Below are 22,967 nucleotides of genomic sequence, written 5' to 3' on the forward strand. Positions count from 1 at the left end.
CCCCCTCCCCCTGCTCGTTCACATTCCTAGCCGACGTCACGACCCTGAGTCGTGAATTTAGTGGATCTGTCATGACGACTGTTAGACCATAAACTTCACTACGCTGGCCAAGTTGGCATACGTACTCAAAAATTAGTGAAACATCCAAATAGCGTTTAATGCGGTAATATTTACAATATATCAGAAACTATCCTGTCAATGCTTCATTTTGTAATGGACATTCTGCCCAGTCACAAAAGCATCTATCCACCATGTGGATCCATTACAGTCGATGACACTTCCATTTGGCGTCGGCCATGTATTGTACCGTTCATAATTTAATCATTTTGTCAATACACTGCAATATAAATGCCTCACCATCCCCTGATGGTCATGGGGTGCGGGAGGGGTGGTGGTTATATGGCCATACTTCACCACAAACTGAATGGAGTTGCCCAGCAACGGATGACACCTGACTCGTGTAAGTTGATGTCAGCCTATTGCCGAGAGTCGAAATCGGGTGAACACTTCACGAAGCGGTGCTGTAACACCCACTGGAGGGAAAAAAAGTGTGTCTGAAAACGCTCGGAATGCCAAGTAAACATTTGCATTGCTGTGAGCGCTTCGGGGTGAGCACAAACTAAATAAATGTGTTTTATTTATTTATTTACGAGAAAGTGGTGCACTTTTTCTGCGATTTAAGTGGCCTCTGGACAAACTGATGGCGAAGGAATGTGGCTCGCCCTCCCCCTCGTTCTTTGGTAAATGACTTCGGTCTCACTTGATATCGGCAGTTCTCAACCCGTGGCTCGCCCCCATCACCCTGGGGGGGGGGGGGGGGGTGGCAGGCTGCAGCATGGATACCGTGCAGAATAAATTACTAAAAGTATTCGATTAGTGGCCTCCCGAAGGCTCTTCTGGTGTATCGCTACACTTCTCGTCCGATGCTCGATCAGGATTGAGCCGCGTATTGTGTGTTTGTGTTGTTTGCTGCTGTAACTTGCTGACCCGCCCATACTGGACATCTTGCAAAAAAGAGCTTAATAGCTCGTCGGATTCCTCCAGTCTAAAGGAAGATTCTGATTTTCAGAGGGATATCCCGACAGAGTTTATGTTTGTCAGACGGTGCTGATGATGGACGTTATACAATGCAGTATTTACCTAAATCACCGACGCAGATAAACTTGGCTAATATGAAGCCCTGCACATTAGATATGTTGTCCCTACACTGGATATTCCCTCCTATTATATGACACCTTGCAGGTTCTTTAGGGAACAGCGTGTCAAGTGAATGTATGTACTCATCATAATAATCTACACTTCTACTGGATGAAGGCCTTCCTTGTGCCGTGTCAATCATGGGAGGGAGGGTGGTTGTTTTTTTTACCATACTTCACCACGCTGGTCAGTGCGGGTTGGTGGTGAAGTTGGGCCCCCCCCCAACCCACCAATGATCGCTCCAGATTTCACCCGGCCCTGCGTGGTATCTGTGATCGCGAAGAGAATTCAGGTCGCTGGGTGCATTGCGGCAGCGCGCTAACCACAGCGTCTAAAACGAAGTCTAATCGTGCGGTATACGACTAAAATATTAGATTGTGCTTCTCAACACTGGATTCGGTGCTCCCTAAAGCGCTCCGCACGGAAGTGTAGGAGCAGCGTGCGTCTGTTGATTGTTAATGCTTTGTTGTCTTGGCAGCGGGAGCTCTGGCTGCGCCGAAGTTATATATATTTTTTCCCCTGAGAAGATAATACAGCGGCAGGCTTTGCGGTATATATGGGGCCGTCCATAAATGACGTCACGCGATTTTTGACCCCCCCCTTCGTCACACGGCGTCACAAAAAGTCAGACCCCCCCCCCCTCAAATATGACGTCACAAAGCTCTGCCCCCCCCTCCCCCCCCAAAAAAACATGCTTCAAATCGCTTTAAACTATTGTCAATGTAGTGCGTATTTAATGTGGCGCTGCGCTCTGATGTTGTAGGAGAAAACATTTATTAAAAGGTCTATTTCATGAAGTAGAACGTGTTGTCTATATTTATTTATAAAGTTGCGCATTTTGATGGGACGTCACATTTATCACCCCCCCCCTCCCTCGTCACACATCGTCACAAATGTCTGACCCCCTCCCCCCCCACCCCTAGGTGCGTGACGTCATTTACGGACTGCCCCTATGTACGTTGACGGGACCGTCTATCAACGACACAGTTATAGAACTTCTTCTTTGGTTCTTTAGGTAAAGTCACGTAGAATGATAATAAAATAATAAAATAAAATAACACAATACTATTCTCACGACGTTTCGGCCACAACACAAGCGGCCTTCATCAGGTGATTATTTTATTTTATCAATTTATTATTTTATTATCATTCTACGTGACTTTACCGAAAGAACCAAAGAAGATGAATCATTGCAGTCACGAAAGCTTTAAATCGAAAAAAGTTATAGAACTTGTGCAAAGTGGCGTCGAGCGGTTTGCATGAGCCCGAGTGGTGACATGGGACCCCCAATTCCAATCCCGCGCCCTCTCCGTGGCCTCGTGGCTCCTTGCCTGCAATGCCACCGACCGGCAGCGTGCGGGCCCTTGGCGCAGTTGCACCGCCTGCACACCGGGGGGTAGCCAACGCCAGCACGTGCAACAGTGCACCGTACACACACACACACCACCACCAAGTGATGGATTGCGCTACGCAGGAGACGGCGGTCACGTCCAACGTTGAATTTTGCCGGTTACCGCTGTGCGCTAAAACTATGTTTACAGTCGAAGAGGAGTTCCATTCAGAGATGTTTTAACGCGCTTAACCTTTTTTAAAAAATATATATATACAACTCTTGAGTAGTTTATAATCACTGCATAATTTTAACGAACGAAAGGTTTTTTTTTGCGTTCGCAGTGACGAATTAGAAAAAAAACAACGAAAAAAACCTCAACACATTCGTTCATAACAGCCATAATAGTTAACCCAAAAAATATATATAAATATATAACAGACGACGTTTCGGCGCAACGCCCCTTCGAACCTCTGCCACGAAGACCCCGACGAAAGGACCGTTACCCGAAGCGTCGACTACCCTGCACCTTGCTATCAACAACACAAACGCCGTCGGTCGGCGGGACGCACCAACGGCGGCGTCGGTGGCGGCTCAAAGGCCGCGCCGCGCGCCGCAGTGGCCGAGCGCGCGCCCCGTCCGGCTTCGCGGCGCGCGACCTTTGATCCTTGGCGTGGTGGTGGTGGGGGGGTGGTGGTCGTGGTGGCGAGCAATAGAAGTAGGTGACTACATCTTGGGAGTCACGACGTAGGGTTGCGGGGTGGGAGGTTGTAAAAATCTCGCGCGTAAAAACCCCCTCCCCTTGACGCGAGTGCGCAATCGGTGCCTCACTTTGGCTGCGTGTTGTTGATCAACAAACTCTCTCGCTCGCTCCCTCGCTCTCTCGCTCCCTCGCTCGCTCTCCGGCAGCACCGAATCGCCCCCCCTGGGTCTTCTTGCCAAAAAAAAAATCTCTTCGTTCAACTCCGCCGCGCGCCGCATATATCCCCCACACACCACCACCAACACCCACACTCTCTCACTCTCTTATCGAAGATTTAAACGCGTCGCGCGTATCACAACGATGGCGACCGATTCGGCGCGGGAGAACGGCGTCGAGAACGCCGCGTTCACCAAGGAGGAGGAGGAGGGGGAGCAGGAGGAGCTGGCGGGCAAGGCGTCCCCGGCATCCTCGAGGTCCTCGGCGAGCTCGGCGGGCAAGAGGAGCGCCGTCGACGGAGGCCGCGCGGGGTCGCCGTGTGACGGGCCTGCCGCGCCCCAGTCGGCGGCGGTACGGGCGGTTGCTGCGGGGCCGCCGCCGCCGTCGTCGTCGTGTCCCGGAAAGGACGACGACGTTAACTCGACGGCCGGGGGACACGAGGAGGCGAAGTACGACAATCTGGACGCGATGGAGATGGGCGACGAGGTGCCGCGCGAGAAGGGCCCCTACGCGGGCATGCCCAAGGAGGTGCTGCTGCAGTACTCGAACAAGAAGCGCTACCGCGTCACCCGGGATGTCATCTTCTGGCTCATCGTGGTGGCCACGGTGGTGCTCGTGGCGGCCACCGTGGCGGTGATCGCGCTGTCTCCGCGCTGCCTCGACTGGTGGCAGGCGAGCCCCGTCTACCAGATCTACCCGCGATCCTTCCGCGACGCCGACGGGAACGGGGTTGGCGACCTCAAAGGTGAGAGGGTGCAAAGGGACGAGCGGGCGAGGAGACCCTTGTGGCAGCACCCGTAGCGTCCGGGGGTCCATGGAGGGGCTGAGCCCAGCACCTTCCGCCCCACCACCTTTCTAAATCCCTGATCCGGGTCCACACCTTAATCGTCGATGTGGACGCAGCAAATAAACGTTGCGCCAACCTTGGAGCGTGCGTGTGGAACCGTTTCGATCAACGTTGGCCCAACGTATCCGTGTTTCACTTGGGAGGGTTGCTTCCAATGGATGGCAGACAAGGCTTACTTGAAAGCATCGATCTGCTCAGCGATTTGTAGCAAGGCGTTTTATCACGTGCACGTGCTCTGCACATTTTGCGAAGCACGATTGGTCGTTGCAATCCCCGACCACGCCGTTTCGTGTCCTCTCTGGCGCGCAACTGATCGCTCAGAAGTTGGCAAAGCAATTGCAGGCAGGCAATGACTGAAGTTGCGCGTCTTCGTGAGCGTTTTGGCCTGTGCAACGCATCGCCCAGGTGACTACCTGCCTGCGCTTTATAGTTTAACGTGACAATGAAAGTGGCCGTAAGCCCGAGGGATCGTTGGCCTGCCGGGTGTAGGAGTGAGACGGTGCGAGGCCTGTCAATGCCAGTTTACCCAGGAAAGTGTAGTTGCGCTGGGATGTTTGGTCAATTCCATGTATTAGCGTTTGCCTTTGTTTTGAACCCGGAGAAGACCCACCACGTATACGAGGGTGTGGGTGACACTCAGCACTGCCATCTCGTAGTCACACCTCAATTGGGCCCCATCCTACAACTCCTGGCAGGTGCCGGTGGTCACCGATCCAAACACTATAACCCAACTCAACCCGCGCATTCAGGGTGATTTCACGGCAGCGCTTGTGCTATCCCCGTTACACAATTAGCTTCTGTATGTGCTGCGTATGCCCATAACGAGGCCGGAGTCCCAACAGTACGAGGGTGCATTACAGATAGGAATCTAAGCGATGCACATCGATATGGTTGGAGCAGTGGCGACCTGAGTTTTATTCCTCGCCACGGCTTGCATCAGTGGCGAGTGTCGCAGAATGTTCTTCAGCATTGTCCCGCTGTCCGTTCCACATGATCGGTCAAACAACCCTCCTCCATCATTGACACGGCGTAGGGAGGCTATCATCCAGCAGTGAAAATAAATACAGTATCTCTAAGTCATAACGATGAAGTCTGTCATGCCTTAAAAGTGTGACAATCGCTGACCGATTTAAACAAATTAGCTGCCATTGTTGAAAACGCTTTACAAAGCATAGGAGTTCGAAAAACAAATGTAAATATATCTGAAATAAACGTTGCACCTGTAACACAATCTCAACGACCACGTGCAGTGCGTGTGCAATGAGGGTCACGTGATTTGTGCAGTGTGGGATAGAGAAAGCTTCCAGAGCCCTGGCAGCACGGGACCCGCGGCCTAAATGGCATGTGATAAAAAAACTGGGACTGCTTCGCCTCGACACAATGGAAAGTCGGCCCTCTCTTAGCCTCCTAATTTCCACTGTGATTGTGTGGTGCAGCGCAGAAATGATTCTAGGGGTCGGCGGTGAAGTTCAGCCGCAATTTTTATTTTAATCGAACGTTTACTCATGCTTAGAATTAAGAACATTGCTCTGTAATTGACGGTGACATTGTAACGTATTTCAGGACTTATTTTGAATTCACGAATTTGATTGAAAAATTACAAATATACTATTCACACTCAACGGATATTTTTTTTCCCCTTACCTCCCACCAGAGTTACGTATTATAGGCCACACGATACACAAATGTATACACATTACATATTTAAACAAAATGGATTGTTATTAGTATTATTGTATTCTGGTATGGGTTTGTGTTTCTATGAAACACAGAGAAGTATTATGGAATCTGGACAGATTATACGATAGATGAACCATGTTCATAATACTCCCAGTCAGAAATGTACTCATGAAAACACAGGATGGGTGTTTAATAACGTTGGAAATACAAGTGTGGCCACACGAGGCATGTGCCTATTTGTTTCCACCCTAAAACATTCGATTCCCCAAACTATAGAATATTGCAATCATGTGTGTTTTTATGCTTTACAAAGTAAGGCTGAATATATTTATGCACTAGCTCTGTTCGTCCATAATGGGGAGGCAATATAATATAACACTTGTGAACACCAGCCAATATTAACTGAACTTGAACATTAAGTTGTCACTACTAGGAGACTTACCCTTTTGAAAACCGGCCGAATTTATCAAAGCGTTTCCCAAATTTTGCAGACAAACCCAAAGAAAATCGAATGATAGCTTTTGCAAATCTGCAAATGCATTTTGCTCTGGCGGCGAATTACTCATTGACTTCCATCATTCTCTAGGAAGTGTTACACAACCCATGAGTATGCTTGATTTGTCTTACATACATTGCCTTCAGAAATAGGCTAATTTCAGCTTAGCATTGGTCAGGTGTGAACTTACCAGTGAGTTTAGAAATATGTTTTAGATTTTCACCACTGTTGTCCTTTGTTCTCGGAGTCAGGCGTTTTATTTTTTTGCCACAGTGGTCAATTATTACAAACTCCGATAATCCAGTTTATTTGAGAGAGAGAAAAAACCACCCCTGCAATAAGTAGCTTAAGAAAGCGGTGTGCACTGTTTCAATGATGTCTGGAATGTTGCAAAAGTCCTTCGTGACCAGGCACTTGTGATAAGGAAGTCAAATGGGTTTACTCTCCAACGAGGTCCCTGAGATCTACGGATCGCCTTCTTCCGAGGACTTCGAGGTTAAGGCTCTGTTCCTGGGCTGATTGGACTTTTGCCACTGTGCTGCTCCCAGACTATGGAACGTTTTGCCTTTGGTAATAAGACAATCAAAGTCGTTCGAGCTATTTAAAGTATGTCTTAAAAACTCCCCTCTTTGAATTGGTCCTTTACCCCCTATTTCTGGCAGTTTACCCTGGTTCTGTTTATTTCCTGATTTCCATCCACGGCACGTTGGGGGTCTGTGGATTAAATATGCCTTATAAATGTAAGTTATTATATTTTCTGTAGAATCCTACTCAAGGTATTGAACGAGTAAATTAACTGCCATGTGAACTTGCTGACACCCTAGTAATTCCGAACTTTACAAACAGGGCCAAACTTCAACCTGCCATCAAAAACACATAAACATTAACTTTAGGGGTAGGGTAATTATTAGGTGTGGTTGGTTAGCCAATAGTTCATATCGTTCCATGCAATGTACTTTCATAATCACAATCTATTATACTACTTCGAGATAAGTTACTAAATATACATGCAGGTGGAGTAGGGGTTAGCACATCGTGCTTTGAACCCGGTGACCTGAGTTCGATTTCAGGCCATGTTTAACATCATTGGTAAGTGATATCTGAACCAGTAATCAACCTGCATTGATTAAAAAAAAAACTCCCTAATTAATCAGTAACACTGACTTCAAATAAAAATATATAATGGTGACGTTTCAGGCAATGGCCCTTCATAGCACAAAATAAGCGAAATATCACTTATATATTTTTCTTATGGCCACAGTGTTACGGACAAATGTGTTGGGTTGTTTTTTTTATTTGTGCTTGTGCACCACTGCCGACAAAGAATCACCAAATAATCATAATCAGAATTTTTATTCATAATCAGAATCTGTGTTTATCCTGGCGAAATGCGATGAGCTATTAAGCTCTTTTTACAGACGTCCAGTCGGGGGTGGGTCAGCAAGTTACAACAAACAATATATAACATAAAGTACACAGTTACAATTTACAAAGTTGCATACATTCCTGTCGATCAGTATGGTGAAGTACTACACTGATCAGTATGGTGAAGTTTGGTCAAACAACCGCCATAACCGACACCGGAGACCATACAGCTGTGGATTGACAGGTGGCTGTAGATTTCTAATAGAATTATATTTTTCTTTTAAATACTCTGCTTAGCCTGCTTTCTAAGCTGCTTCTGGAGGAATGTGGACACGAAAGGTCCCATTGTGGGGTGTTGCTCGCATGCGTTGGATGTGGTGTGTCGTTACTCAGTGAAAAATCCTTGCATCAGTTTGGATCCGCGTGCTTGTACGTTAGAATATGCTTGTTCTACGTGCAACGTGCTGAATAATGCAGGGAAGAAACTAAAAAACATACATCTAAAATATATGGCAGATATAAATTGTTCGATTAATGATTTTGTTTCACATTAATTAACCAGATGAGAATCCATGAAAATATTTTCAATTGCCATTGAGGCCTTGGTGCCTGTGATATATAGCGTGCTGTAGTGTTATTTGTACGACTGTTTTTTTACTTTCAAGGGATTTTACATATATATTTTTGAGTTATGGATCGAGCAATAATGGATATATTTTTTTGCAAGCTTAGTAATTTGCTCGGAATACTGGCGTGTTTTTGAGAATATTAACCACCCAGGCCTATTAAGTTTTATACAAAACTAGTAGTGGTTCCTCTGTTAATTATCCACACGAAGCCAAGGAGCCATGGAAATCCCAGGATTGCTTTTTTCCCAGGCTTCCACGACTTTAGGCTGCTATTTTTGTACATTTCTGGTGCGTGTTTAATAAAAGAAAACAAGACGCTGGAGTTGATCTCAGTAAGAACATGTTACTGGTAGTGCAGTAGCATCTCTCCTCTGCGTCGATTCCATATGATGTCACGGCCGTTTCAGAGGGTGTCCTTTTCTGGTGCCGTACTCTCCTCTCCAGAGGGATTGCAAACTAATTATTAACTGCCAGCTTGTTTTCCCGTCCTTGGACGGAAGCTGTAATATTTACGAAAAAATTGAGCAGAGTATAATTGTATCTTGTGTGTAAATTTAATGGCAGTGAATCTTGCACGAAACTATGTCATCAAACACTTCACTGCATTTCACTCTAGCACTGTGTTAATAGCAGTGATTCTTGCACTAAAGTACGTCATAAAACACTTCACTGCAGTTCACTGTAGCACTGTATATAACTGACCTTCAACTTGTTCAAATTCACTGCTCTGATACTGTATTCTCTTCTGCTTTCGGTCGCTGGGGTTGAAATAAATTTGAATTCGATACAATATCTGGAAAATCACCGAGAAATGTCTATTTTACCATAATGTAGAAGCATAAAATAGACTTACCTTTTGTCTCAAGGGCTTAAGAAATAAATAAAGACACCAAATCCACTTTGTTGTTGCGTGTAATTATTTATTAAATTCACTTTCAATAAATAAATGTCAAACTTAGAATTTGCGATTTTTTAAATTTCCGCTCGACCTTCTGCGTAAGTGTAAAAATCCACCCGCTCATAAATATTCATGACGAGGGGCTGCGGCATGTGGAGTGACATCATCCGCTCATGAATATTAATGACGAGGGGCTGCAGCATGTGGAGTGACGTCACGCACGGGACAGACATTCTTGTCTCATCGTATTAATTATATTTTTACCAAGTAAGGCCCACTTAGCTACACAGCCCTTTTTCATAAGCGACCTGGCCACAAATGATAGCTCAACGAAGTGGCTTATTATGTGGACATTTACATTAGCCAAATCCTCTAAATGCATGCTTCTAAATGTGGAGGGGAAAAAACGGAGGACCTGGAAAAAAATTCCAAGCGACCATAGTGAGAGAGACATGAAAACTCCAAATGATACAGCAGGCGTCAGGCTTGGGATCAAACCCATGACCTCCTGCATATCAGGCGAGGTAGTTATCATCTCGCCACCGTGACAATGGGAACGTGGCGTTCGTTTGTCCAAGTGCAGCGCGAATGGAACCTCCCGTTGCTTTTCGCTGTGACTGCAGGCATCAAGGAGAAGCTGGACCACCTCAAATATCTGAACATCAAAGCCGTGCTGATCAGCTCCTTCTACACGTCTCCTCAAGTCGAGCAGGGGCAGGACGTGAGCGATTTTTTGGGTGTGGATCCTCTGCTGGGCAGCATGAATGACGTGGAGGACCTGATTACTGCCATTCATGACCAAGGTGAGGAGCCACACACCAACGGTGTCTTACACGTACCAGCGTGCGCATCGCTCTACGCGTTTTGTAATTATCCGTTTATTCCGTGTCTGTGTGGAGTGTATGCCATTGAATCAAATCACCTGGAATAGATCTTGTCACCTCTCGGAAACTGAGCAGGGTGGGGCCTGGACGGCGCTTGGATGTGCGACCACCACCATGCACAACACAGGTGTTATAGGTGGCTATGAGGTTCGCAGCAGAGGGGAGCTCAGAAAAATCCATCGTTGTACTGAACTTATATGTTCCCACGTCCGTGCTCCCCCCACCTTCACCAATCCGCATTGACGAGCGTGGTGAGATCCTAGTCATGGCATGTGCAGGTCCTCATCCAGCAGTGGATTAACAAAAGGGCTGTACATATATATGCATGTATCTATGTGTATACGTTTAGTGTGTATGTAATGTAACTTATGTGCATTTGTAACATAACACAAGCGTGTATGTGCCGATACCTTTCGTGAACTCAGACATGAAGCTGATCTTGGACTACATCCCCAACCATACAAGTGACCAGCACGGCTGGTTTAACAAGAGCAGGAACAGGGAAGGCACGTACGCCGACTACTACATATGGAGAAACTGCACCAAAGGCACTCCCCCAAACAACTGGGTGAGCGAACAATGCTGGGCTCTTCCGAGCACTGCGCGTGAAACATGCTGAGTAGGAGTGGAATGATGCACTCCGGTAATGTGATGAATTTCCGAGATTCAGGGTCCTGATCCAAAAATATCAAGTTACTTTTTTTTTACTATTTATGTGTTATGAGTAAGGGCCATTTCCCAAAATGGTGACTATTTAGTTTTCTTTTAAGGCCATGGTGTTATTGACCAATGTGTTGAGTTTTCGTTGTGCACAAGCACTCTCAATTATTCGCGCTAATGACGGGGAGGACGGATAATTCAAAATCGCGGAAAATCCAAAAATATTCATTTTCCGCGGATCTCTATGCCAAGAGCCACAAATATCGGTATACTAACGATCGACCGACGACCGATCGATGCGCGTGCTCAGTGGTAACACTTTCCTGCTCCCACGCAGGAAAGTGTTGTCATTCCACCCACTAAATAGACGAGCCACGCCAATAAAAATAAAACTCCACTCACTGTTGTAAAGATATGCAACTACTGTACTGTAGTGGCGATCAAGTGGGTTTCGGATTAACCGGAGCACATATTTGTTCGGTTTAAGCACGTGACTTGTAATACACATTTCCAAGAGTTATTCATTTATGCCAAAATCTCAGGCGCGCGGTTAAATCCGCAAATTGGATAAACCACGTAACAGTCTACTGTAATGTGTATTATTGTTGTGAGTATTGGTAGCGCCCCTAGTGGCTGCAGAGGTGGGTGACGTGAATCCATTTCGCGCAACGTAAATTGGAGTATGTGCTTGAAAAAAAAGCTGTTCACCCACGAAATCGAATTTCCCATAAAGTAGGCTGTTGTTGAGAATAGGCAGGTTAAGTGGACAAAGAAATACATTATTCAGATCAATGTGTCACCATTTGAGGTGAGATATAACAAATATCAACATCGGATTTTAAATTCTTCCAGTACAGCTGACATACATGATTCAAAATAAACGTGGGTTATCATTGCTTTTTTTCCTTGACTTCCTCCAAACGTGAATTGAAAGACGTTGATTCTCACGCGCAAATGGTGTGTTGCATTCATCGTGAGATTAAGAATCAAGATTAATCGGTGATTCATTGCATTTGTTCCACTCCTAAGTTTGCACGTTTTACAATTATGAAAAAAAAAATGCTTATCAAACAGCCCAGGCAACAAACACAGGATAGGCCTCAACCACTAGCTGAGACGCGAACCAATTTAATAATGATAAAGTCTGTCTGTTGATGCAAATTATCTCTCTAGATTGATACAGCTACTGTAAGTAGAAAGCTATCAAAAGTTTCATCTTTAAGGATTTGTTTTCAGCTTGACACCTAATCTTGTTTTATCGGCCATCTCTTACTCATCATTGTAGAAAACGTCTGCCCAGCCATAGCTTGCTAATATGTCCCATGTCCCTTTATAGTTAAGTCACTGTTCTGACCTTGTCTATTTGAAGCCTGTGCTCTACGTGCTAAAGCAACCTCTGGCTACACGCTGATAACGATGACGATGACAATCGAGTTCTTTTCTCTGGCAGGTGAGTGTGTTTGGCGGGCCGGCGTGGACGTTTGACGACGTAAGGGACCAATGCTACTTCCATCAATTTTTGCCGCAAGAGCCAGACCTCAACCTCCGCAACGCTGACGTGCAGAAAGATCTGGAGGTGAGTTGGAACAGCGTCAAGGAGCTCGCTATCGTGACCGGCAAGAAAGCGGCGTGTTCTTAAGAACGGAGGCTCAGAGCTACCACAGCCACGGGTTGGGCTGCTGCTGTACAAGGCTTAAAGCAGTGGTTCCCATCCATTAGATCTTCACGTATCTCCTACCTGCTCTAACAAACTGTTTGCAAGCCACAATCAATGTATATGTAGTCAAATTAATGTATTTCTCATATGGACATTGAGGCAGTGCTCATCTCCTGTACATAACTCCGAGTCAATGGGGGGGGGTCCACATTCCTATGACAAGGGCGAGTCTATCCAGAGGACAACCGCTGTTGACTTCCCCAATAAGTGGTGCAACTGTCTGATTCTAATATAGTCGTTCTGCCACTTAGACACCTGGCCGGTACCAACCGACTAGTCCCATCAAAACAGACGAGTACCATCAAGACAGACGAGTACCATCAACACAGACGAGTACCATCAACACAGACGAGTACCATCAAGACGGACGAGTACCATCAACACAGACGAGTACCATCAAGACAGACGAGTACCATCAACACAGACGAGTACCATCAAGACGGACGAGTACCATCAAGACAGACCAGTACCATCAAGACAGACGAGTACCATCAACACAGACGAGTACCATCAACACAGACGAGTACCATCAACACAGACGAGTACCATCAAGACAGACGAGTACCATCAAGACAGACGAGTACCATCAAAACAGACGAGTACCATCAACACAGACGAGTACCATCAACACAGACGAGTACCATCAACACAGACGAGTACCATCAACACAGACGAGTACCATCAACACAGACGAGTACCATCAAAACAGACGAGTACCATCAACACAGACGAGTACCATCAACACAGACGAGTACCATCAAGACAGACGAGTACCATCAAGACAGACCAGTACCATCAAGACAGACCAGTACCATCAACACAGACGAGTACCATCAACACAGACGAGTACCATCAACACAGACGAGTACCATCAACACAGACGAGTACCATCAAAACAGACGAGTACCATCAAAACAGACCAGTACCATCAAGACAGACGAGTACCATCAAAACAGACGAGTACCATCAACACAGACGAGTACCATCAACACAGACCAGTACCATCAACACAGGCGAGTACCATCAAGACAGACGAGTATCGTCAAAACAGCAGGTTTATGTTGCAGTCTTTCTCCATTCTTCTCCATTCTGTCTTGCAGGAAGTCTTAAGGTTCTGGCTGAAGAAGGGCGTTGATGGCTTCATTGTGGATAACGTGAAGTGGTTGCTGGAGGCTGATCACCTAAGAAATGAGGTTCAAGTCAACTTGGCCCAGGACCCGGTGAGAATTTGAGTAACAATGTAAAAATGTGTATTTTTAAACGCTCAGATAAATGTAAATATTGATATGATAATCTCACGTCACACCAGTATCATAGAGGTGGATGCCCTCACATTGTACCTTTTTTTTAAATTTACCCTCAATTCCGTTACAACTGTTGGTGCCTCTCAGCGAGTTATACAGGGTGATCCATTTATAGATAGTCCCAATTAAATAACAGGGATAAATTATAGCGTAAGACAATGGGTCAGCCAACTTACTTAAGCGATGCAATCCGCCCGTACACACCGTCATGAAATCTAAGCTCTGCATGTCTCACCACCAATCTCAATACACGAATTCAACCTCTGAACCCTGTCCTCTGTGAGATATGGGGCCGTCGCTTTCACAATATTTAATCGTGTAAGAGGGTGATTATAAATCGGTGTGGTATCTACCATTGATTCCTGGCCACGGCTAAGATGAATGGGCGAGGGACATCTGAACTGGTTCTGGATCCCAGCCCACACCCTCCACTGACCAACACAGTGAAATACCCCTGTGACCGACATGATCGTCATCCAGCGGTGGATTAAACAAGGGCTTTCAGTTATTATCGCTGTTGTATGTATGTTGAACGTCTATCGCACCATACACAGCCAACCGCGCTAATGGGAGGTGCGAACCGCGTTTTATCGGACGTCGTTGTTAAGCAGTGGCAGCTGATGGGGTTGTTTGTGCCGCTCGCAACGGTGAGCAGAGCACCATCGAGCACTATGAAGAGCTGCACCACGACTTCACTACGACGCAGCCCGGCCTGCACGACATGGTGCGCAACTGGCGTGCGATCCTCGACGAGTACAGCAACGAGCCGGGGAAGTACAGGTGAGCGTGCGCGTGCGCTTCGTCGGTGAACATGCGCGTGCACGCTTGTGCGTGCGTGCGTGGGGAGTGTAGCGGTTCGTGCGCTGCGCTACGCACCTGGAGATCCGAGTTCGATTCCCGTTCAAGGCCATCATCAGTGAGGGTTGTCTGAACCGGTCCTGGGCCTCCCCGAGGTCGACTCAGCTTCAAATTAGTACCTGGTGCGGTGTGTAAACATCGCCACTAGGGAGACAAAGGCGGCCGGGCTTGGGGACTGGCTCATCGCGTGGCTGTCTTCCTGCTTGCCTGTGGTTCCTCGCGCCTCTGAGTCGTTCTGTCTCTTTCGTAGAGAGTGAGCGAAAACCGTGCGGCATGTCACAAGTTAACTTCATCATCATCATCATTATTATTATTTTATTCGACTCCAGTGAAAAGCACCGTGCTCCCGGCTAACAGTCTTCCTCCCGACGCGACTCCAACAGGTTCCTGGCCACAAAGTCCTTCGACGAGGGAGAGATTGAGAAGACGCTGAGCTACTATGGTTCAAAGCTGCAGGACGAGGCCGACTTCCCTTTGAACTTCCAGCTCGTGAGCCTCCCGCACGGCGCGTCCGGCAGCAGGGCACGCAACCTCATCGAGACGTGGATGAAAGGCATGATCCCAAGCAAGTGGCCCAACTGGATGGTGAGTTGAAAGTTTCGAAACAGGATGGGTCCTTGCCTGCGAACATCGGACATTTCACCGGCAATGGTTCAAGTGAGCTGCTGATTCTGCCGATGAGACGCTGTATGTTGACACCGGGGGTTTGCTTTCATTAAAGCATCACGCACGCTTTCAGATGCGCTTCTGCGGCCGTCTGGAATGCTCTTCCTTTCGATATTAGGAAGTTACTGGAGCTATGCACTTTTAAATAATTTAGATTGACAACTCATTTTGTTAGAACTGCTTTTTGTGTTGAGTTTGTTGTCCTACCCCCGCACCTCCAATTAGCCCGGTTGGCTGCCTACGGTGCAAAATAAGTTAAACGTAGACACACACAAATATGAACTTTCCAGGAAGCCATGCGGCTGATGTGATGTGTAAATTAAAAAAAATATATTTTTTTAAATCCACAGAGACAAATATGGGAGAGAGCGATTACGTCCGCTTAGAATATTTCCTTGCTCATTTTCTCCACGACGGCGCTTAATGATTGCTGTGTGCGATGGGTGGCGAGTGGCTCTGTTGTGTTGAGGCCTGTAAAGACGCCAAGGTCGCCTTTCTCTCGTAGTATCTGAATTACATGTGACGGGAAAAATGTCATTTCATTACATTCGTAACGTCGCTGATATCACAATCAACACAACTCAAAGTATTCGGCAATTTGTAAGTAAATCACATGAGTCAGGGCTCATTGGTAACGTCTATCTACAGTATATTACTCCATTTATTGGTAATTTAAATGTATTTCAACTGTCTCTGCCTATAGCCTCATAGTGTTGGCGGGCTAGAGTGGGCCGACCCCCCCAACCTCCATCTGTTAAGCGAGGGCAGTGGTCGGCAAGCAAAATAACAATAACATTTTTTCGAATTCGGTGAAAAAAACCCCTCAATATTTCAAGAGCCGTAATGCGTGTGGTGGATACGAGACGGTGGTCCTCAATGAGTAACGGTCACGAAGGGGTCCTTAAGGAGCCGCATGCGGCTCTGTAGCCGCAGGTTGCCGACCCCTGACGTAGCCATGCATTCGCCATGAATCATATCTCTGTTTTTTCTGTTGGCGTTTGCTGCAGGTAGGAAACCAGGACATAGGCCGTATCGCGTCACGTTTGGAACCAAAGTACGCGCGGGCCTTCACCATGCTGCTGCTGACCCTGCCGGGCACGCCCGTCACCTACTACGGCGAGGAGATCGGAATGACCAACGTCGTCGTGAACGACGTACAAGACCCCTATGGGAAAAAATACCCGGTGGGTTCGCTTGCCTTGCTTCAGCAAATGTGTTCGTCATCGTGCTAATGATGTTCGAGTGATGCGTGTTAATGAGGTGTAAAGTACGGGCATAGGTGGCACACACCCCTAATTCAGTACCTCGGATGCAAGGATCGGTGGATCACACAGATTTGCGAAACTGCCAAACCCGTTGGTGTGCAAGGTGGCCCGGAAATGGCAGTAGAGCAAGTGTACCGACTGTATTTGTGCTTCATGGGACCTCCTTTGCCAGTACCAAAATATAAGAATAAGGTTTTTTTCTCTTCTTTCTGGCAACAAAACTGAAACCTTTTTTTACGAGGAATCGTGTCTGCATTAACCACAATACTTGTGTTCAGAATGCAAAAAAAAACATACTCTGATAATATGTGTGGCATTGTCTTTGAAACTGATTGGTCCACACCAGAGACAGCTTTCTTTTTCGTTTGCATGTTGACCACAAGTATTGTGGTGAATGCAGTGTCATGATTTCTCATAAAAAGGTTTCAGTTTTGTTGCCAGTAAAAAGGGGAAAAACCTATTCTTGTATTTGTGCTGTGCTTTTAAATGAGTTATCTTCTCGTATGCGTGGGTTTTTTTTTTCCCGAGTACTCCGGTTTCCTCCCAGATGCCACTTGTTTATGGCAATGGCCAAAAAAAGCATCATGCATTTCACCCCCTTGTGAAATGCATGACGTTCCACAATGCGTGTTTACTGTGCTTGCCCAACAACACGAGGCCATCCTGGGTAAATGGACACCAGACTTTCCCAAGATGTGTTGTTAACATGTGACTAATGCTGCAGTATTCCTGCACAATTAAATAGGTAATTGTTTATTCTCTCATTGTTGAGGACCCACTTTTCCTGCCATCACGTGTAAATATTTCTAATGGTTCTCCGACGTGATTTCGGGCTGCACTGCGTAGTTGTTCGACACGATGCTCGAGGTTTTGCCACATGTGCTGAATTCAGTTCCTGAACTCAGCCCCTGAATTCAGCTCCTGAAGAAGCTCCCAGCACATGGAGTAAAACGTCAGACATCGTGACAATCGACACGCGGTACTACCGGGAAAGCAGATCGGAGAGCCGTAGGGTACGAACCGCGAAAACTTACGCAGTATGAATATGTGAAATGTATAGAGTTTGTGCGTGGACTTTAGGATTCAGAGTGGGGGTCACGCAAAGGACGATGGGTCACGGCCATAGAAATAATTGTAGAGGGGTGCTGGCGAGGAAGGCGGGAAAAGGGGGATAAAGGATTGGGGGGGAAACTCAGCGAGATACCTTATTGGCGGGGAAGAGGAGAGTGGATAAAAGGGGAGGAGAGACAAAGCGAAGGGGCTCAAGGACAATGCCACATATGTTATCAGAGTATGTTTTTTGTTTGCATTCTGACCACAGGCATTGTGGTTAATGCGGACATGATTCCTCGTGAAAGGTTTCAGTTTGGTGTTTTAACATCTTAACACAGCTGTTTTGTTGCCAGAAAAAAAAGGGGGGAAAAACCTATTATCAAGAGGGTAGTCGTCAACAACAGTCTCCGTGCCCTGCAAGTGCTCATTTTGGTGTGGATGCAACAATCAAGCCCCCTTACCGGGATGCCTCGTGTGGTTTGCCCCCCTTTGCCTTGTACTCTGTTTGTGTCAGGCGAGGAACCGGGATCCCCAGCGCTCGCCGATGCACTGGGACAACTCCACAGGTGCAGGGTTCAGCAACAGCTCGACCACCTGGCTGCCCGTGAACACGAACTTTACAAGCAACGTGCAGGCGAGTCGCGCACCTTCGCCCTGGTTTCGTCACGCGATGGGTTTCATCGTCAGCCGGCAAACGGAGAGCTCTCTAAATGCCCTTTATAGTCGTGTTGTTCGTACACTTCACGTGTAGGCACCCTTCTTTCTTTCTCCACGAGCTGTATGAAGAGTTCAGGGTATTAGGGGTGTGCCGGAGGAACTTGATAACCTACAATTGCTCCATTGTCCAGAAAGTTTGGCCTAATTTCTCTCTCGATATTTTCAGGAATTCTGCTAGGCCGGCTTTGGTGTAGGGATTATCGGCGTAAGGCGATGCCACTATGGTATAAGTGCAAGAGAATAGTCCTATGTTACCGCACACTATATTCCTATAATCCATTCCTCGCAAATTGCCATCGGGACAAAATAATAAGACGAAACCGATGCTGCGGCGTGCCAAAATAATTCTCGGGAATGGCGTTTCGTACTGTGCCACCTGAAATGACGAGGGTTGGCCATATCATGGCACGGACAAGTGAGCGTGCGGAGTCCGTGCTTCCATCCACAGGCGCAGAAGAGCGACGAGTCGTCCATGCTGAGGCTGTACCAGACGCTGAGCCAGATGCGCTCCTCCGAGCTGCCCCTGCACCGCGGCTGGGCCTGCTTCCTCTCGGGCGCCGCGGCGGACGTGCTGGCGTTCTCGCGCGAGATGGACGGCGTGCGGACCACCTACGTTGTGGCCATCAACCTGGGCGCCGTGGACCAGACGGTGGACCTGCAGCAGATGCTCACTGGGCGGCCCAAGGAGGGCTACGTGAGCGTCAGCACCGACGCGACGCGGCCCAGGGCGAAGGTGAGCCTGGCCGGCGTGCTCGTGAAGTCGGGCGAGGGGCTGCTGCTTCGGTACGACACGGGGACGCCCGTGCACCTGGACGAGGAGAAGAAAGGCAGCTGCTACATCTCCCAGCGCGCGTGCTACCTGCAGCCTCTTGACATCCTCTACAAGTGCTGAGCCCCAGAGAGCAGCGGCGCTTCGAACATCTTTCGCTTTTACCGTAGTTGATGGTGGCAGTCGTAAGTAGCCAGCGATGTATATGTTAAAAACAAACAAATTCACTGCGCGTGCCTTCGTCGATTCACCAATGTGTGGGGGCCTCACCACAAAGTGTCGGTAACGTCATGGGGGTTTTGTTTGATGACACTTCACCACGATGGTCTGTGTGGATTGGTGAAGTGGTACCGTCGATAGTGGCCGTGGGTGGGAATCAAACTCAGGTCGCCAGATTCACACTGCAGTGTGATAACTCCTGCAAAAACTGCTCCTGCGACGTCCACATTGCATGTTGAGAAATTGCACCCGGCTGTGGTTTTGGTAAAAATGTAAAGACCAGCTGAGGTTTGGTGCAGAGGTTCTCAAATTGTAATCCTAATATAGCTCATCTCACATTTACTATGCACATGAGGTTTAGCAATCATCAGATGTCTATGCTGTGCTTTGTTGAATTTAATATTTATCTGCAGGACATGAGTAAACAGTGAAATAAGAACTGGGTTGATGTTTGCTGTGGGGGCACTTGAATTTGAGAACCTCTGACATACAGCATGATAATAACAATGCTGAATAGAAGGATCATTGGATCCCATCTCTCAACATTAAATCTCCAACAACCGAGCAAAATTCCACGCGATCACTCATTCTGTGTTGTAGTCAGTCTCTATGAATTAATGCAGATTTTTCAACCGCAGAACGTGCCATGTAAGTGGGGCATTCGCCATTCGGAGTCATTGGGTGCACACACGAGTCCTCATCTCTGCTGGTGGTAAATCATGATCTGTTCACAGGCCAACCACTGGTGGTGTCTTCCCATGAAGTGGTACAATTGTTTTTGTCACTGGAGGAATGATTTATTGGCTGAGTCTTTCCCCAATTGGGATTACAAATTCTGATTTTGGAACACTGCCACAGCATCTTTGGGCGCTGTCAGACACTTTGAAACGAATTCTCATTCTTAGTTCGGATTAGTGTTAAAGAAAGGCTACAGAGACTCATACAAATATTCTGGTAGATAATTCTCATTGACGCCTTGGACAAACACTGAGAACTTGTAAAAGGTTGATAATTTATCTTTTCTTTTCTCCTGTGATAAACAGGATGAAAGCTGTCTAATTTTTTTCTAATTAACAAATGGGTTTAAATTCCCCAATTATGCATATTAACCAAAACATTAACTTCTCTGCTGCTTCCTCGACAACAATGTTTATTTTCCTAATTGCAAATTAACAAAGCCAATTACAAGTTTGATGGGGGGGGAATCGCTGCCTTCAAGTTTCCTGTACAAGTTTACGACGCTGTGATCTATTCACTCGTGCTCATCATTAAGAGCAGATGTTTGGCAATCAAGCAGTGCCGTGCGCAGTGGTGTTCGCTGTGCATCTGTGCAGTGCACTTGTGTGTTGATTACTGATTATAAATAAACAATTCGTGGAGCCTTGCAAAGCGTGGTTGTGGTTGTTTTTTAAAGATCATTATTATCATTGTTTTGCCGTAATTTTAATCATGTATTGGATGATTGCAGGGCTCCAGCACGCGCCTGACATATCCGTGATTCTTGACAGTGAAGAGTTTTTAGAAGCGGGGCGCCACCATAAGTGTAGTGATTTAATAAAAATGTCAACTTGTAAGACTGCGCTTCACCCAGTATTCGCTCTCTCTCGTAGGGAGAGGACGACTCAGAGGCGCGAGAAGGAAGGGATGAACCGGCGCCAACAATTGGCTAAGCTCTGCAGTCCTTTACATATTCAGGCGTTATCGTCAAATTCATTACTTTTACACCCGGAGAAAATCCATGCACGTGAGGGGGGAACACTCTATCCCATTGTTCTTCATTGCAAGGCCCGCGGTCCACTGGCGGCCCCTGGTGGCCTTTAGTGCGGGCCTCCCCGATGTGCGGCCCTAGACAAGACAACAGATTTTGATTGAAAGCTTTCGTGACTGCAGTGATTCATATTCTTGGTTCTTTCGGTAAAGTCACGTTGAAGGGAAACAATAAAATAATAAAATATGTAAAACAATAAAATTCTCACGACGTTTCGACTGCAACAGAAGCAGCCATCATCAGGTGTGAAAACCAACGGCTTGTGTTGCAGTCGAAACGTCGTGAGAATTTTATTGTTTTATATATATATTTTATTGTTTCCCTTCAACGTGACTTTACCGAAAGAACCAAGAATAATAAGACAACAGATGTGACCCCCCCCCCCCCTTGCAGGCGGTGTAGCGGCCCTCACACTAATGCCTTATCCGTGAAAGCGGCCCCCTCCTCTGGAAATGAGGGAAGAACACTGCCCTATCCCAGACAGACTAAGCAGGCTGTAGTCCACTTTTATTTTGCTGTACCGAATTCTCCTGGCGAGCCTGGCTACAACTCCTCGACGCCCACGGGAAACGGGAAGGGAGTTTCGTGACATTTGTGCGATCCACCAATGCCCGACTCCACAGTGTTGGATTACAGGCCACGTGCATAACCACCACAACTGCCCGGCTAATTGACGAGTTGTCAGTCCTCGGCAAGCGCACTTGGGCTTTAATCGGTGATATTTAAAGTGGCGAGCGTTAATGCAATTGCATTCGGAAAAGACAACTTGCGATTCCTAACATTTTCGTTAAACTTTTGTGATACCGTGCTGATGCCTACATATTAAATCACATTTATTCGGAAGCCTCGATTATTTATTTGGAAGCCAGTACCGATAATTATCGAATAATCAAACAATCACTTGGTTACTTAGGTGACAGTTATATCTAGCGTGGATGATACTTGGTATGGTGTAAGTCATGTTTATTGGAGTAAGAGTGGTTTGAGAATTCATCTCACGGCAGAGCATGGCTCATGTCGAGTATACATTGAGCTCTTATTTATCGGAGTATACGAATCGTTTGCAAACTTAGACTTAATACATCGAAAGCACAGCATCACCTTTGGAAAATCACCCCGCTAATAAACAGCACAACATATATTTTATATGTTAGAAAAAAATGTTTTAGGAAAATGCCAATGAGCATTATTGTGCCATTTGTTCGAGACAATGGGAATACAATGACTCCCAACTCGCAATGTGAACCCGTGTCGAGCCCAGCACAGGTACAAGCCGTGGAAACGTGGGGGAGGGGGGGGGACCACCAACAGCGCCACCTGGAGGCGCAGCTCGGAAGGGACATTGTCTGGCTCTGGGCTTCACTCCACGGGGCGAACGGAAGAGGGCGTCCCGAACACAGCGGCGAAACACGGCAACAGCTCAGCGAGCTGAGCATCCGGAGGAGATGCGGTTCCCACAGGCAGTGCGAGTCGGTGAACTATATACATGCGTAAGGGCAACTGATGAGTCCTAATCACGACGAAGCCGGTGCACGGTTGTCTCTCTGCATCACTGCCACCTGCCAGTTGGTCGCATTTGCGTGACCAAAGAACTGATGACCAATTCTCGATTTGAAGCTTTCGCGACTGCAAGGATCCATACTCTGTGGTTCTATTCGGTAAAGTCACGTAGGTAGAAAACAAAACAACAAAGAATCACGACGTTTCGGCCACAACACAAGTGATG

The 22,967-nt window shown here is 47.0% G+C and overlaps 1 protein-coding gene across 1 annotated transcript; it reads left to right on the forward strand.

Moving 5' to 3' along the window:
- Positions 1–3,252: 3,252 nt before the first annotated feature.
- On the forward strand, positions 3,253–20,862 carry SLC3A1 (solute carrier family 3 member 1). The gene is made up of 10 exons (XM_032948047.2): positions 3,253–4,191; positions 9,985–10,164; positions 10,671–10,813; positions 12,356–12,481; positions 13,723–13,842; positions 14,582–14,706; positions 15,168–15,369; positions 16,458–16,634; positions 18,283–18,402; positions 18,934–20,862. Exons 1-10 carry the CDS (start codon positions 3,591–3,593, stop codon positions 19,375–19,377), a joined length of 2,238 nt encoding a protein of 745 aa, XP_032803938.2. The 5' UTR covers positions 3,253–3,590; the 3' UTR covers positions 19,378–20,862.
- Positions 20,863–22,967: the final 2,105 nt, after the last annotated feature.

This window comes from Petromyzon marinus, chromosome 6 (genome assembly GCF_048934315.1).
Source record: "Petromyzon marinus isolate PM22_M1 ecotype Great Lakes invasive population chromosome 6, UKy_Petmar_22M1.pri1.0, whole genome shotgun sequence".
Lineage (NCBI taxonomy): Eukaryota > Metazoa > Chordata > Hyperoartia > Petromyzontiformes > Petromyzontidae > Petromyzon > Petromyzon marinus.

Excerpts from the sequence above, each read along its gene's own strand:
- SLC3A1 (XM_032948047.2), top strand. The coding sequence starts at position 3,591 with ATGGCGACCGATTCGGCGCGGGAGAACGGCGTCGAGAACGCCGCGTTC. Across the intron at positions 4,192-9,984 it reads CGGGGTTGGCGACCTCAAAG|GCATCAAGGAGAAGCTGGAC; the intron begins GTGAGAGGGTGC and ends CTGTGACTGCAG. Across the intron at positions 16,635-18,282 it reads CCTATGGGAAAAAATACCCG|GCGAGGAACCGGGATCCCCA; the intron begins GTGGGTTCGCTT and ends TGTTTGTGTCAG.